At 42.4% G+C, this 17,552-nt stretch overlaps 1 protein-coding gene across 16 annotated transcripts in view; it reads left to right on the forward strand.

The window, feature by feature from the left end:
• Positions 1 to 17,552, forward strand: part of LOC126356142 (bromodomain-containing protein 8) — a 482,606-nt gene that overhangs the window by 59,397 nt on the left and 405,657 nt on the right. For all 16 annotated transcript variants that reach the window (XM_050006870.1, XM_050006868.1, XM_050006864.1 and 13 more), the window contains exon 5: positions 12,846 to 12,943. In XM_050006870.1, the coding sequence (XP_049862827.1) occupies positions 12,846 to 12,943 (98 nt within the window). The remainder of the gene's footprint in view (positions 1 to 12,845; positions 12,944 to 17,552) is intronic.

Consider the following 17,552-nt stretch of genomic DNA (forward strand, 5'->3'; position numbering starts at 1 on the left):
CGGTTTTTCCAAATTTTTTCCCTGCTTTTTTTCAGTTTTTCTATCTTTTTCCACCCTCTGCCTCTGGTTTTTGCCACCCTACTATTTCTAACACTCCAAACTGCCATCTCTTGCCATGATGAATCCCATCACATATTACATCCGTTCTTTTTGAACACATGCTTTTACACTATCAAAATTAAGGTCCCAAATTCTATTTATCAAAACCTGCTTGTCTCTTGGAGTTACTCCCAAAGGCCCAACATTGAAAGTCCCTGTTTTTGGACGTGATTCTACTCTACACCAGCCTATTTTACAGTTTCAAATACAGCAATCTCTTGCACTTACCCAACTAAACTGTGACCTATATGCCTCATCTGCCAATTTCCACTCCACCAGACTTCCCTCCTCCTACAAGATCCTGCAGTTATCTGCCCCTCATGTTTCCTTTATGATATCATGTGCCAAGACAACTTCAGACTGCAACAACATGCCAGACTTCACCTCAAAAAGCTATCCCACCTCCCCTGAAACTACCTCAACAGTGGTGTTTCTCTTCCTGCCCCTGTGCAGCTCCCCAAACAGCCACACCATCAGCCAGCGCCCCTCTCCTACAAACCGAACTTGGCCAGCCTCCTTAACATCCCACAACCTTCACCACAGCCTCCCAGACCTGTAACAACTCATAATCACAAGAACCACTCACAATAGTACAGTGTTATCAACCTCCTGTCGAAAGCACTCTCCCCCACTGAATTATCTGTATTATCTGAGAGTCTCACTTTCATCCCTAAATCTGGATTTAACCATGCTGCTTCGGTGGAGGACCTACTTTCCTTTATACGCAATGTCAACTGGATTGAACAGTTCAGATCATGATCCCAACTTGATCCACCAGCACTATCTCAGGTTATCCCTCACAAGTCTTCCAAGAGTTCCTCACATCTAGCATTGCTTCACAATCTGTCCTCGGGTCCTTAAAACATGACCCTAACATGTCCTCTGCAGAATTCCAGGCTTTTCATTCTCTAAAAGCTGATGACTCCATCATCATCATGCTCCCAGCAGACAGAGGATCTACCACTGCGGTACTTGACCGACAGGAGTGTTTTAGTGAAGGTCTAAGCCAGCTGTCTGACACCTCTACATGCAGCATCTGCAACCAAGAGCCCATCCCTGTGATTCAAACTGACCTGCAGACCCTCCTAAAATCCTCAGCCCGCTCACAAGGACTTTCACCTCTATCCATAGAACTTCCTACCCCACTCAAATCATACACCCCCATTTTTTACCGTCTTTCTAAAATCCAAATACCCAGTCATCCTGGTCACCCTATAGGTGCTGGCTTCAAAGCACCCATTGAACATATAGCTGCCTTAGCAATCAGCACTTGCAACCAATGGTACAAAGACCTCTCTGCTCTATTAAAGATAACAACCATTGCCTAGATTGTCTGAAATCTGTGCCCATCCCACTCCCACCACACACCTTGCTAATCATCATTGATGCCATCTGTGTCTATACCAACATCCCCCACATAATGGTCTGTCTGCTGCTGAACATTTCCTCAGTAAACATCCACCTGATTCCAAGCCTGGGACGTCCTTCTTGCTCACATTAATCAACTTTATACTTACCAACAATTACTTCAGAGAGCAGACAAACAGATCAGGGGTACAACCATGGGAACCAAGATGGCTGCTTCCTATGGCAACCTTTTTGTGGATTGCTTGGAGGGAGCTTTCCTGGGATCCATGAGTCTTCAGCCCCTGGTTTGGTGTAGGTACATTGGTGACATCTTTGCTCTGTGGACTCACGGTGAGGCTGACTTGTTAAAATTCCTGGAATCTCTAAATACCTTCTCCCTGGTTTCACATGATCCTATTACGAATCCTCTGTCACTTTCCTTGAAGTTGATCTCATCCTCACTGAAGGCCAGGTACACACTTCTGTCCAGATCAACCCACTAACAAACAACATTATTTACATTTTGGCAATTGCCATCCTTTCTGTGTCAAACATTCCCTCCCATACAGCCTTGGCATTTGAGGTAAACATATTTGTTTGGAATCGGACACTTAACAGCAATACACCACCACTCCCACTTCAGCCTTCACAGGATGTAATTATCCCAACAGCCTAGTTCAAAACCAGATTTCCTGGGCCATCACATCCAATCCTGGTACTGATAATCCCTCCAAAAGCAACTTTGGAGCACAGTATTATCCTGGTCTTAAATGTATCAATCAGTTACTTTGATAAGACTGTGACTTCCTAAAATCGTGCTCTGAAATGCGCAAAGGGGTAGCCACCTGTGAAACAACACGCCATATACCAGCTGTTAAGTACACACAGTTCAGCCTTTTACATCAGCTTGACTACCACCCAGTTATGTCAGAATGAATCGGTATAGGCAGAGAGTGTACAAAGGTAACACACGATCCTGTTGTGGAGTATGCCATACAACATAACAGTTAAGACATTGGTGCCTGTTTCATCAAATGCGCCATCTGGATTCTTCAGCAAGACACCAGTTTCTCAGAACTCTGTAGGTGGGAACTAGTACGACAACATGTCCTTGGTTCTCACCACCCACCTGGCCTTCATTTAGGTTAATTCCTTCCATCTCAGTATTTATTTACAATAAGCACTCCTTTCTTCACTCCATTTTAGTTTCCTACATCTTTCATTTTCTGACCTGTCTATTTTTTGTTGCTCCCACCCATCCACCTCTTGTTACATACAATGCACTTAGCTTTTCACTATTACTAACTTGTGGACGATGTTTTAGTAGTAGTCTCTGTCTTGCATATTACCGTGTCTTCCACCTTTAATCTCTCAGGTTTTTCAAATCTCAACCAGTACAGTCCCCCAACGATCAGTCTTTCTCCCTCATTCTGTCTGGTAAGTCTCCCCTGGCCAGGGGGTTCTGGATGACTTTCCTTAGCTGTTCCCCTTTCCCTTAACCTCTCCAGTCCTTTTCCTTCTCCCCTCTTCCTTCCCCTTCATCTCTTCCTCCAGAAGGAGTACTCACTGGCTGTGAAAGCTTGTAAAAGTTAAGTCTTTGTGTGTGTGTGTGTGTGTGTGTGTGTGTGTGTGTGTGTGTGTGTGTGTGTGTGTGTCCTGCACCTGCTTGGTGAGTAGATTTTTTTTAATCTGTCCATTTACACTAAAGTAATTTTGGGTAGACTATAATAGTCAGTGTTGCAGAGGATGCAAAGATCACAGAATAATAAATATAGTGTTTTAATGGTACCAAATTAATGTTCCTTTTAAATTAAGTGGGTCACGAAACAATGTGTCCACCACATGTAAGTGCTGTAGGGAAGTTTTAAGGGATGAATTGTGCTCTGGGTGGTGTAACAGGTTGGAGAGTAGAAGTGTGAGGCAAGTAGATTGCTGTATTGTGGTCATGCACTTCTCTCATTCATGTGTGTGCAAACCGAAGAATGAGAAAGCAATTCCACACACTCTCCACCTCACTATATCACAAGAAGCAACTATAGGGTGTTTCACAAAGTTGTGTGACTCTTCCACAGTTCGTCATATGAATCACTGGTGGTGCTGTCTGCAGATACACCAGGAGGGGGTGGAAAGGGTGGGATGGGGATGGGGTTGGTGGTTGGGGTGGGGGTGGGGGTGTGTTTATTTTCTACAAAGAACATTAACACTGCGTGAAATGCACAGATGAGTTACTAATACTACTAACCCAAGAAACACACATGGACGCATTCTATGTAAATCTCTGCACACTATTCTACTTGCTATAGTGGACATTAATACTTAGTTATCCAGTATGGCAATCAAAGCATTCTTCTGGGAAAGGGAACTTCTTCCACCACGAATGCTGTTCACTTTTCAGTTTGCAGGCAGACTATACCTCCTTTCCAGTTCTCTTAAGTGAGTAAGCAAAATAACTTCACTGAGCTTGTCTTCTTCTTCTTCTTCACACTACAGCCCTTCATAGGTTTTGGCCGCCTCAACAATCTTCCTCCAGATATACCTGTTCTGCTTTTCTCTTCTGTCTTCGAACCTCCATCTTGGCAAGGTTGGCCAACATATTGTCCAGCCATCTAGCTCTTCTTTGGTTCTTCCTTCTGATGGAATACAATCTTTCATTATTCCTTTGGACATCCTTTCATTTGTCATCCTCTCTGAATGTCCTAACCTGTGTATCCTTTGAGATTTAACAAAGTACATTATATCTTCCGCTTGTATAAATTGTTGTATGCCATGGTGTACCCACTGCCTCTCACATGCACCCTTTTTTTTTTTTTTTTTTTTTTTTTTTTTTTTTTTTTTTTTTTTTTTTTTTTTTTTTTGCAGGATTAACCTTTCAGATGCTCTTAGGTTCAGTCATCATCATTTACATTTCTGACACATACGAGTAGGTGACCACTGGATGTACAAGGGAATAGTACACTCTTTAACATAATTGATCTTGTAATTAGAAAATTCTTGAATACTTGTAAGTTTGCATAATAGGCTTTGTTTCCTGCTTTTATACTTTCTTTAATACGTGCCTCATACTGTTAATGCTGGCTAAGAGGACACCTAATTAATGGAAGCAGCTGACAACTTTGAAAGATTTATTACAGGCCTGAAGGTCTTGTAGTGTTCCTCTCGCCTTAGAATTAGACATGAACATATTGTTTTCAGTTACCGTAAGTAGAATTTTTGCTCTTTCTGCTTCCATTATTTCAGACGATTCTTTAATAGTGTTTATGTGTCTTGCGACAGTTGCAGTTCATCTGCATATGCATATATCTGTATTTCATCATTATTGTTCCTCTCTTGTCTTTTTTTTTTTTCTTCAGACTATGCAGTGCTAAGCTATACAGGACTGCAGAGAGGCCATCATCCTGTTTTGCTCTATCTGTGAAGTCAAAGCTCTTTGTCATTTGTTGCTTGCTTTTACTTTTGCCTTTATATCCTTCATTGCCAATTGAACTAACCTTCTTAACTTGCTACATATGCCCATTTCTTTTAGTGCAGTATACAATCCTGGCCTGCTAACACACTGAAAAGCTGTTTAAAACCAATGAACAGGAAGTCGAGATCTAAGCCATATTCATAAAATTTCTCCATTATTGTCTAATAACAAACAACTGGTCAGAATTGACTACTTGGCCAGAAACCATGTTGGTATTCTTCGAAGGTATTGTTAGTGCTCTTCTTTAGCCTTTATTCAGCACCACTGAAAATATCTTGTAGGCTGTATTGAATAAAGTTATGGCTCTATAGTTTTCACAAGCTAACTTTTATCCTTTCTTGTGTACAGGGTGTATTATTCCAGTTTTCCAACCCCCTGGCATGCTTTCGTTTTCGTAATTATTATTTATTAATCTGTGAATTTCAGATAGTAGAGGATGACTAAATTTAGTAAGTTCTGATACTACCCTATCTTCGACAGGTGCATTGTTATTTTTTAGTTTATGTCGCACTGACTCCACCTCTTCCAATGTTGGTCTTTCAACTTCTTGCCTTTCATTACCTTGTCTGAGTTGGTTTTGAGCATAACTTCAAAGTATTCTGCCCATTTCTGCAATATTTTCTGCTCATTTCAGATTAGCTTACCATTTCTATTTTTACATGCATTTTCGTTGATTGAAAATTTTTTTTTTCTCGTCATTCCTGTCACATGCTAGAATTTTCTTCTTTCAATCTGTTCCTTTAGTTCTTCCACCTCTTGAAATTTTGCATTCAGCCATTCCTTTTTCTTTTTATTAAATTTCCTATTAGCATCGGACCTTTATTCCTGATACACCTCCACATTTCTTCTTGTCTCTCTCTGAAGTATCCTCCGTCTTGCTGCATTTGTTTCTTTCCTTTCTTCTTATCCCAGTTGTCTCTTCTGCTGCCTCTTTCACCAATTCATTGATCCTATTCCATCTGTCTTGATTTCACAGTGTTTCCTTGCTCTCTATCAGGAATCCTTATTTATTTATTTATTTATTTGTTTATTTTGTGTCCCCTTATAATTTCAGGATCATTTGGTTTTGCTGTATTTCATTTTGCTTTTTGTTCCCATTCTGGTTTTATGTATTACTGCTAACTTCTTTCTCAGTATGGCCTTTACAGCATAAGAGTCTGAATCGCAGTTTGGACCTCTGCTGCTCCATATATCTGTGACTGATGTCACACATCGTGCTTTTACTAACACATGGTCTATTTCGTTAATTACGCCACACTTTCTTCATGTAAGATCTTCATAAAACTGTTCTTTTGTTCTTTCTTCCACTTCCTGTGTTGGTGCATATGTTGTTGTTATTGTTATATTCCTGAATTTCCCCTTTTATTCTCAGTCTTTCATTTGTAGGTTCCAATTCCAAAAAACTTACCCTAATAACTTTTGTTTTTATAAATCCTGTTCCAGATTTCCCTGTTCATTTGTCTGGTCCACTGTGCAGCAGAAAATACAGAGGCATCTGTATCTGTCCTTGCCCTTGATATCTCACTTCTTGTAAAACCACAGTATTGTGCTGAAACTTCATGATCTCTTCAACTATTTCTTTCGTACTTCGAGCTTTCAGCATTGCTCATATGCCGAAAGTTGTTATAGCTAAATCTTTTGTCATTTTTCTGTGCTGCATTCTGTATGTCCCATCCATTACTTGAGGATCTTATTGTGGTTCCGTAATATGACATTTGGATGCACTGTGTCTAGCTCTTCTGTGAAGACTACTCTGGCCTTAGTGACCATGCCGTTAGTTGTGCTAGTGCCCTTGACTTCGTCAGAGCACACAAATCCTCCCATCTGGCACTGAAGATGCCTTTGATTAGGTGATGTCCCGTGGGAGGGGTGAGTACGTACTTGCTGTTGTTAATTGGGTCTTTACATAAAATATGTTCCTATAAAAGTGATTGTGAAATGTTTAATTTGTTAGTGTGATGTCGGTGATCTATGTGGTGTTGGAAGGACAGTGGTTGGATTGGTAAATGTGGTGCCTTGCTGCTATCTGTTGTTGACAGTTGTGCAACTGCATTGAAGTCAGTTGGTGGTGAGTTACTGAATTACCAGAAAATTACTGCTCTACTCTCACCGTTAATTGTGGTACTTACCACCATAGTGCTTAGAGCCATTTTGAACAACTTAGATTTGGTACACACATTTAATATTGTTTACCCACTTTTTTTTTAACAAGAAACATTAATTTTGTATCATTAACACTATTTTTATTAATCAGTATTTTTTCTGTTTCCCTACAGTGTTGACTGTTAGTCTTAGAAAAGAATGAATAACACCCTTTTTTGTAGGAAATTTGGTGTAGTTTAATTTTGTACTAGGGACCTTTTTTGCTAGAAGCTGCAGTTTCTGAGTTGTTCAAGAAAAATGTAAAGAAGTGGTCTTCAAACATTCCTTCCAGCCCCATGCCCACGCTACACTTTTTAGAATTTTTCCCTCAAATTTTCCTTTGTTGCCAGGACTTAAGACTGGTGTGAGGCATATTATTCAATTGTTTTGAATTTTAATCAGTAAACTCAAATTTATCCCAAGCAAAGGTACAGGGATGGACAAAACATCAAAAACATAATGTATTACCCTGCCTAATACGGTGTAGGGAAACCATTGGCTTTTTTATACAGCTTCCAGTTATCTAGGAGTGGATAAATATAGCTCCTGCTTGATTTTTCAAGGGTATTTTTTTGCCATTCACCCTGCAAAATATTAGCAAATTCAGGTAACATTGATGATGGAGTTGGATAGTGATCATGCACCCTCCTCTCCAAAGTAGACCACAAAGGCTAAATAATAGAGATTTGATGATTGGGATGGCCAGGGGAAATGTAACAATTCATCCTCTTGCTCACAAAACTAGTCCTGAGTGATTCAAGTTGTGTAAATGGGGGTTCTGTCTTCTTAAAACACAGTCTCACCTTTGGGGAGGCAAACATTGTCCTGTATGATGGACCTGATCAGCCAAAATGGTCGCATATTCTTTGGCTGTAGTGTGCCCAAGGGGCCCCATATGGTACTGTGATACATCTAGCCAGATCATAACTGAACCACTGCCATATTTCACTCTTGGGATGTAATCTCGACCAGAAGTTGAAAAAGTGTGCAACAACACTCGTACAACGAAATGACTTCCTTCCATTGCTCCTTAATCCAGGTTTCATGGCTTTGTCACCACATTTTCCTGTTACTATCATTTACATCAGTGGTGAGTGAGTTTGGAATTGCAGCTCACCCTCTAATTCACCACGACTAATTTGCAGATGATGTGCCACTTCGTCAATACTTAATCATCTGTCTATGAGAATCACTTCACGTGAATGCTCAATGGTTTCTTCATTTGAGGCGGTAAATGGTCGTCCAGTTCCTTCATCTTGCATAACACTTGCGCAACCATTTCGGAATTTTTCAATCCATTTGTAGACACTCTGTTGTGGGAAAACACTGTTCCCGTACTGTACCGAAAGTCTTCGATGTATTTCAGCCCCTGATATGCTTTCTGACCACAAAAAAACGGATCACTGAACATTGCTGCGCTTTGGTGCAAATAGACAGCTGGGCAGCCATGATGAACAGCACGGCAGCGATAACGAAACTAACTTAGCAGCTTGAAAATTGCAAAGGTAAAACAACAAAGAAACAAATCGTGCACCATCAAAGTAAAATGACAATACTACTGAAATAAACAAAAATATAACTAAATTGCAGATAATAATTGACTTACCCTCATATCTTGCAGGGCTCATTAGCATCTGCATTTATGTTAAATCCTGCATTTATTTGGTGTTTCCACATTTTTGTCCAACTCCTGTATCATTTCTCTTACATTCCCAACATTTTCGCTGTTGCCCTTTTGGACGTTACTCTCTCCTCCCCACCGCTATTACTAATTCTTGTCCTTGTTCTTCCCCTAAGGTATATACTTCTAAGAAACTCATGCTAGCAGCTGTTCGTGTTTCAGATTCTGGTGAAGGAATTTCGGAAAACTGCATTCAATAACTCCTCTTTAGCGGTACAGTCGTCGGTAACGGTACCATCGGCACTGCGCAGCGAAGGTATTGACTGCGTCTTACCGCTTGTGTACTTTACATACAACCAGAATTTCTTTGGATTTTCTACCAAATTTTGAGACAATGTTTCGTTGTGGAACCTATTAAAGGCATCTCTCATTGAAGTCCATGCCAAATTTTGCGCATCTTTAAATTTTAGCCAATCTTCGGGATTTCGCGCTCTTCTGAACTTTGCATGCTTTTTTCATTGCCTGTACAACAGCGTTCAGACCTGTTTTGTGTACCATGTGGGATCAGTTCCATCTCTTACCAATTTGTGAGGTATGAATCTCTCAATTGCTGTTGCTACTATATCTTTGAATTTGAGCCACATCTCGTCTGCATTTGCGTAGTCAGTTCAGAAGGAATGGAGATTGTCTCTTAGGAAGACTTCTAGTGACACTTAATCCGCTTTTTTAAATAAAATAATTTTGTGTTTGTTTCTGGCGGATTTGGAAGAAATGGTATTGAGTCTAGCTACAACGACCTTGTGATCACTAATCCCTGCATCAGTCATGATGCTCTCTATTAGCTCTGGATTGTTTGTGGCTAAGAGGTCAAGTATGTTTTCGCAACCATTTACAGTTTGTGTGGGTTCGTGGACTAACTGCTCGAAATAATTTTCGGAGAAAGCATTTAGGACAATTTCGGAAGACTTTTCTGCCTACCACTGGTTTTGAACAAGTATTTTTGTCAACATATCGAGGGTAGGTTGAAGTCCCCACCAACTATAACCGTATGAGTGGGGTATTTATTTGTTACGAGACTCAAATTTTCTCTAAACTGTTCAGCAACTATATCATCGGAGTCTGGGGGTGGGTAGAAGGAGCCATTTATTAACTTAGTCCAGCTGTTAAGTATAACCTCCACCCATACCAATTCGCACGGAGTGTCTACTTCGACTTCACTACAAGATAAACCACGACTGACAGTCACAAACACTCCACCACCAATTCTGCCTAATCTATCTTTCCTGAACACTGACTGAGACTTCGTAAATATTTCTGCAGAACTTATTTCAGGCTTTAGCCAGCTTTCTGTACCTATAACAGTTTCATCTTATGTGCTTTCTATTAGCGCTTGAAGCTCAGGGACTTCCCCAGCACAACTACAACAATTTACAACTACAGTTCCGACTGTTCCTTGATTCAAGCACGTCCTGTATTTGCCATGCACCCTTTGAGTTTGCGGGCTACTCTGTACTTTCCCTAGGCCTTCTAACCTAAAAAACCACCCAGTCCACGCCACACAGCCTCCGCTACCCGTGTAGCCGCCAGCTGAGTGTAGTGAACTCCTGACGTATTCAGTGGAACCTGAAACCCCACCAACCTATGGCCCAAGTCAAGGAATCCGCAGCCAACACGGTCACAAAACTGTCTGAGCTCTGATTCAGACCCTCCACCCGGCTTTGCACCAAAGGTCCGCAGTCGGTTCTGTCAACGATGCTGCAGATGGTGAGCTCTGCCTTCATCTCGTAAGCAAGACCGGCAGCCTTCGCCAAATCAGATAGCCGCTGTAATCCAGAAAGAATTTCCTCAGATCCAAAGCAACACACATCATTAGTGCCGACATGTGCCACCACCTGCATCTGGTTGCACCCTGTGCTCTTCATGGCATCCAGAAGGACTCTTTCCATGTCAGGAATGACTCCACCCGGAATGCACACTGAATTTCTTCCCCTACTTAGCCACCATATCCCTAAGGGGCCCCATTACGCGCCTAACGTTAGAGCTCCCAACTACCAATAAGCCCATCCTCTGCAATTGCCCGGACCTTGAAGGCTGGGAATCATCCTGTGAAACATGGCAGATAGCTGCATCTGGTTCAGCCAGAGACAGTACCTGAAACCTGTTTGTCAGACGCACCAGGGAGGCTTTCTGATCAGCCTCCGGGGATGTCTTTCGCTGCCTGCCATGCCTTGGAACGACCTCCCAATCAACCACAGGCAAGGGCTCAGCCCCACTGCGGGCAGCAACCGGGGCAACCACAGCGGCAGACCGATCTGGGGACAGACGGGACGAGGTTGATACCCAAGTCCGGCTCCCCACAGTGGTGCCCATTGGCAACAGCCTCAAGCTACACAACCGAAGTCAGCGCCGCCTGCAGCTGTGAGCGAAGGGATGCCAACTCAGCCCTCATCCGAACACAGCAATCACAGTCGCTGTCCATTCTAATCAATGTTGAAAAACAGTTACTGAAACAAGAGTCCGTGCCTAGATAACGCAAGGGAAACACGCAAAGAATGTATGAACTAACCTGTACAAATGCCTAACGACTGCGCTACAATCTGCCTGAATTTATAAATTACAGTAACCAAAACTCAAAATTACACCACCTCCTATACGAAACTCGCACGCAATTTAAGAAAGAATCTACGAAGTAAACACAGAAAAGAAGCTATATACGTATCTTTCTGCACTGTCGATGTGCACCAACTGGGAGCTCGGGCCACAACATAACTGCGTACATTTATTAACAGGATTCTTTATTAACAAGAACAAGAAGCTGTTTAGCTTTAAGCAAGTTGTTGTGGTACAATCTCTTCCATAATAGTCCATGTTAGCCTCACTACTGGTGAAGTAAAAGTCCTGCTATGTACACTACTCTGGTCACTATGTACTGACTGACTCTCATTGCAACTGCGACTGCCTGGCTTTCTGTGACTGACTGGGCCCTCCAGTCTGTGCAGCGATCTAAATACTGGCAGTCGCGAGCGTGTTAGCAGTGTGTTGCTTGCGAGTATGTCTTTGGCCTCTCGCCTGATAAGCATGCTAGATTCAGCACCTATTATCGATCTTCTTGCAGCCTCTTTGTTGACCAGTACACTGGTAATGGCTTACACCAGCACAGCCATTTTTCAAAGTTCACTTTCATCAACATTCTAGAATAATGCAATTGACTGTACCACAACACAGCAGAATTGAGAATACTGCTATTGTGGATTCCACATCAACACTGCACATTCAAACTTTTTTCTTCTAATAGTTTCAGTTTCACTGATTATTTCATCTTTTGCCACAATTATGATAATTTCGCTTCCTGTGCCATTGTACAACTGGTGATTGTTATGAACGTGTGAAGTAAATGTCTTCAAATGAATCTTTCTTGTAATATCAAAATTCACAATATCACTTGTAACTACATTGTTAACTAATTGTCACTAATGAGGCAAAATGACAGTTGATAAAGTTCTACACATTTGTAGATAATAGAAGGGGGCAAACTGCATCGTAACTCATCCAGTTAATAGCATCTTGAGTCCCAAATAACAGGAAAGAAATGGTGCTGGATTTCACAAGCTGATAATCATCAGAAATATTGAAAATGAAATATTAACAAACAAAAGAAAAGAATGTTCCAAAGAAACTTCCATTTGAACTGTACAGTTGCATGACAATGAAAACCTGATGTACCTAACTTACAGGGCCATTCAAACTTTGTGTCAAAATTATACAGCTGGTACAGGATCCCAAACCTGTTGGTCAGAAAACACACACAGACACTCACTCATCCACCCATCTACACCAAAACTGACACACTCTTCTTTGTAAATTTATTATGTTACACAATTTAAACAAACATCTCCCTCATATGCATTGCTCGTTGGAGACTTTAAAACACCTGAAATATAAATTTCTGTTGAAAATTTTTACTTTTAATATTTGCTACTGTATGTGTAATTTTGATACTGTGTGTGGGAGCTTCAAACACTATTACTAATGTAATGGGTTGTTAAATAGAGCTTAACAGTAGTTTCTACTGTAAGCAGTTGTTACAATGACATATTGGATTTAAAGATAAAGTTGTATTTATTTTATTATTATGGGTATTGGAGCTTGATGTAAACATTGTGTTTACAGTGAAAAGAAACAAAAGGAGAAGATTGCTGAAGCCCATGAACAGTGGCTTCGAGAAAGGGAGGAAAAGAAGTTGGATATGGAAAGGAGCTGGAAACCAGGTATGTTATTGCTCAAATATTTGTTGCAACATCAAGTGATGTAATCAGTTGTATTGCAGGTAGTGCTGCTTCCCCTTTTTGTCTACTTTATGTGAACTGCTTTGTAGATGTAGATTAAAACATGTGAACCATAGTTGATAAAATCTTCTCGGGTTGACAGCCGAGTCAATGCGTTGTTCTCCAGCGACGTTTCAGCAAGTTTCTTACTTGCCATCTTCAGGAAGTCTGAAGATGGCAAGGAAGAAACTTGCTGAAACGTCGCTGGAGAACAACGCATTGACTCGGCTGTCAACCCGAGAAGATTTTATCATCAAGATTCGCCGAGAAAGCCTGCATTCTCATATGTGAACCATAAGTTGTAAACATTACTTTTGCAAATTATGAAATTGCAAGAGAGTACGTAGGGGATTAACTAGCAGATACTGTGCTGTTCTTTCCCTTCATGTTTGTAACAGATTCCTCAAATGGCTCTTAAGAACTATGGCACTTAACACCTAACATCATCAGTCCCCTAGACCTAGACCTACTTAAACCCAACTAACCTAAGAACATCACACTCATCCATGCCCAAAGCAGGATTCAAACCTGCAACTGCAGCAGCAGTGCGGTTCCAGATAGAAGTGCCTAGAACTGCTGAGGCACAGCGCCTGGCAACAGATTACTGTACCTTTCTTGTGCCAGCTTAAAGTTGTATGTGCTTCTAAATGCTCATGTTTTGTATGATTTGAAGTTTCCAATCAGTATGAATTTTATTTTTTGTGTTTTCTTGAGGACAATGAATACAAAAATTCATCCACTTAAATTTTGATGTCAGTTTCTTACATTTAAATCACAGAATTGTTATTGTGAATTGACTGTTTGATGTCACTGACAGAAATATTGCTGTGCAGCACATTTATAATTTTTTTAACAGTTCCTTGTTGGTGCTTTTGTGGTTTTGGTCTGTCCTGTGTGTCATCATCACTTCAGGTTTTCATGTATGCCTCTCCTGAGATTTATTTCGGTGTAATCTTCTTCTTCCTCCCCCCCTCCCCCCCCCCCCCCTCCGGTCTCTATAATAGCTGTTGCTCACATATAAAAATTTGTTATGGATATTTTTATGGTATTTTTGACCATGTGCTTCATTTCTGTAATGTCAGCAACTGTTCACAAAACTAAAAGTGCTTCCCAAACTTCAGTGTGTGTCAGTGTACGCTTCCCTCATGTAGGAATACTGTTGCATGACGAAAACAACTTCCAAATTTCATAAAAACTTTAAAACAATAGTGAATAAATCCTTATATTTCATTTTAAAGAATACACTCTCTAATTAAGAACTGTCCTCCATGACTTTGGTCCTACTCTTGTGACAGCATTGTCCATGACTTTCTTGATAATAGTGACTTTATTTCAGAAATGGCTTGTGGAATGTACACTGTGTGTGTGTGTGTGTGTGTGTGTGTGTGTGTGTGTGTGTGTGTGTGTGTGTGTGTGTGTGTAAGGCCCGACGGTACTCACTGGCTGCCGTCCATGTCATCCTTAGCACACAGGCGTCACTGGATGCGGGTATGGAGGAGCATGTGCTGCTCACCCGCAAGGGGCCTGCAACTCTGGTGAATTTTTGCTTGGCTACCATGGGGCCCCAGCATTTGCAGCATTTTTTCCCTTCTGTGTTGCATGTCTATCCTCTTGCTATTCTTTTTCCCCTCCCTTGGGGAACATGTCTTAGGGTATTATTGGGAATGTTCTACATACTGTCACTGACGTGTGAACAGTCTCACCTTTGTTTTTCGCTCCCTTGTCCTTTCTTTGTTTCCCTTCTCCTCTCATTCCTCTGCTTTGGCGTTTGAGAATCCTCTTATTTTCTTCTTGTGCACTCCTCGCTGGCCCACATGTCTGACGCGTAACAGGTGACTGGGTAATGCATAATTCCCAGCCCCGGATCGACAGGTAAGGTTTTCATGTACCTCCTGGTACAGGCCAGGCCAAGGGAGGGGTGACTGCCTCCTGAGCTGTAACCTTCCCAAATTGCCGATTGGTCCCTCTGTCAGGTGTTGGGGAGGTGTGACTTGAGGTGTGAACAATCACCTAAGGTGAGTGTGCCTCCTTTTGAAGCCCCCCCCCCCCCCCCCCCCCCCTCCCTCCGTTGGAAGGAGTGCACCATGGGAGCCGCTGGCAATCATGTGGATTTCCTCGCAGTGAGTCAATCATCTTCCCACTCAATGTCTACAAAACATAAACATAAATGCAATGAGGCTAATGATTCAAAGACCATTCCTGCTGCACCACAGTTCCTCGTGGTCTCATGTACTGAAGCTAGTCAGTCCTTCGCCTCAGTAAAACTGTTTATTATTCAGAAAGGTGTAGATGCAATTGCTGTACCTGTGAAATTTATGGAGTTGCACTTTGCTTTTGGACACCAGTTCTGATTCTCAAGCACAACTGCTTGCTGCATTGCTTCTCCACGGTTACCCTGTTCATGTCGAGGCCCATAGAACTTTGAATTCTTCCCATGGTGTAATTTCCACCAGGCCGCTCGATGGTCTAACCGAGGCCGAAATACAACCTTACCTCTCTGATCAGGGTGTCCATCATGTAATGAAAAAGGTAGATTCCACCTTATTAGTGCCCACTCGCACTCTTGATCATCTTTGATAGAGTGGTGCTTCCATCCAAGTTCAAAGCAGGCTATGAAATTATCACCGTCCAGCCATACATATCGAACCCAATGCGCTGCTGCCAGTGTTATCATTTAAACTACACTAGACCACCTTGTCGACACCCAGCCAAGTGTGTCACCTGTGGTAGGGATGCGTACTAGGGCAATTGTTCACCTCTTTCTCCCTGCTGTATCAACTGCAATTGAGGCCATGTTGGCGCCTCTTGGGATCGTCCAGTGTATGTTGAGTGGGCTGTTCAAGAGATCTGGGTAAAGGAAAAGGTGCCTTATCCAGTTACTCACAAGTTACTAGCTAGTCGCCTACCTTGCCTTCTCCCGTCTGGTACCTATAGTTTTGTTCTTGTTACCCCTTGCTCCATGAAGGACACGGCAACTTATTAGACTTGCAAGGACATGGAAACTTAAGACATAAAACCTCCAATTCAGCTCTGAGGTTGTGAAATTGCCCAGTGTCAAAGTAGCACCACCATCCCTCCAGCCAACTGTGCAACAAACTGTAAAACTCTCACCTCAAGGGGCAAAGCCACCAGCTACACCACAGGTAGACCAGAAAGGACAAAAGGAGTACTTCCGTGAAGACTTCTTCCGTCCCTCCAGCCAAACAGCACCCGAGTCTTCATCTAAACAGAAAGGCTCAAAGTAGTCCACCAAAGGCAAATGGTCTTCCCCTTCGCCACCTCAAAGATCCTCTTCGATGGTGTCAATTGGTACTTCAGCCCGGCCAGCCTCCATGTTGCTGGTGCTCACCAACAACCGTTTTTCGGCTTTGGACTCCACAGACTGACCACACAAGGAAGCTGATGCTTCCGAGGACCCCATGGAGCAGATCCTCCTGCTTCTGTGCCCTGTAGTAGCACCTCTTCCCCAGCTGTCACTTGGCAGCTGCCGAGGTGACACCCCTAAGTCTCTTCCTCATCATGACTCTCCTCCTGTGGAACGTTGGTGGTCTTCGATCCCATAAAGAGGATTTACGGCTTCTTTTAGTGTTGCAGCATCCCTTAGTACCCTCCCTTCAGTAAACGAAATTGCACTCTCACGACCGCTTTGAGCTTTTACATTTCTTACTGATTCTTTTTGACCTTCCCCCTGAGGTTGTCATTCCCTCTCATGGGGATGTCAGTCTGCTCATAAGTAATGACACTCATAGTCACCTCATCTCCCTGACTACCCATCTTCAAGCTGTTGCAGTTCACCTTTTCCTTCCCCACCTGAGGTTTTCCCCCTGTATCGTATATCTCCCTCCGTCGTCTGCTGTCACCAGGACAGACTTCCTTCAACTTATTAGGCAGCTACCTCCCCCATTTTTGTTACTCGATGACTTTAATGCACGTCATCCCCTTTGGGTTACTCCCAGGACCTGTCAGAGAGGTGCCCTCTTCTCTGACCACCTTAACCAACTTAACCTCTTCTGCCTTAACACTGGAGCACCCACTTTCCTTTCCAACTTCTCGCACACCTGTTCCCATTTGGACCTCTCCTTGTGCACTGCCCATCTTGCCCCTCGTCTTGAGTGGTCCATTCTTTCTGACACCTTCTCGAGCGACCATTTCCTGTGTGCTATCCGTTTGCTGACTCCTACCCCATCCACATGCATGCCTAAATGGCAGCTTCGTAAGACTGACTGGCAGCTGTATTCGTCCTTGGCATTGTTCGGAGAACTAGATTTCCCGAGTTGTGATGACCAGGTAGAATATCTCTGAAACGTTATCCTTACTGCTGCAGAACATTCCAGCCTCCCCACTTTCTCTTTACCATGTCGTGTCCCAGTCCCTTGGTGGACTGAGGCATGCAGTGATGCAATTCGCACACGAAGATGTGTTCTCCGCGTTTTTAACCACCACCCTGTGCCGGCAAACTGCATTCATTATAAACAGATGCATGGAAAGTGTCGCTGTGTTCTTCGGGATAGCAAATGAGCTAGTTGGATTTAACTCCCAAGTCCTTTTAACA

The sequence above is a fragment of the Schistocerca gregaria genome, chromosome 3 (genome assembly GCF_023897955.1).
Source record: "Schistocerca gregaria isolate iqSchGreg1 chromosome 3, iqSchGreg1.2, whole genome shotgun sequence".
NCBI classification, from domain to species: Eukaryota; Metazoa; Arthropoda; class Insecta; order Orthoptera; family Acrididae; genus Schistocerca; species Schistocerca gregaria.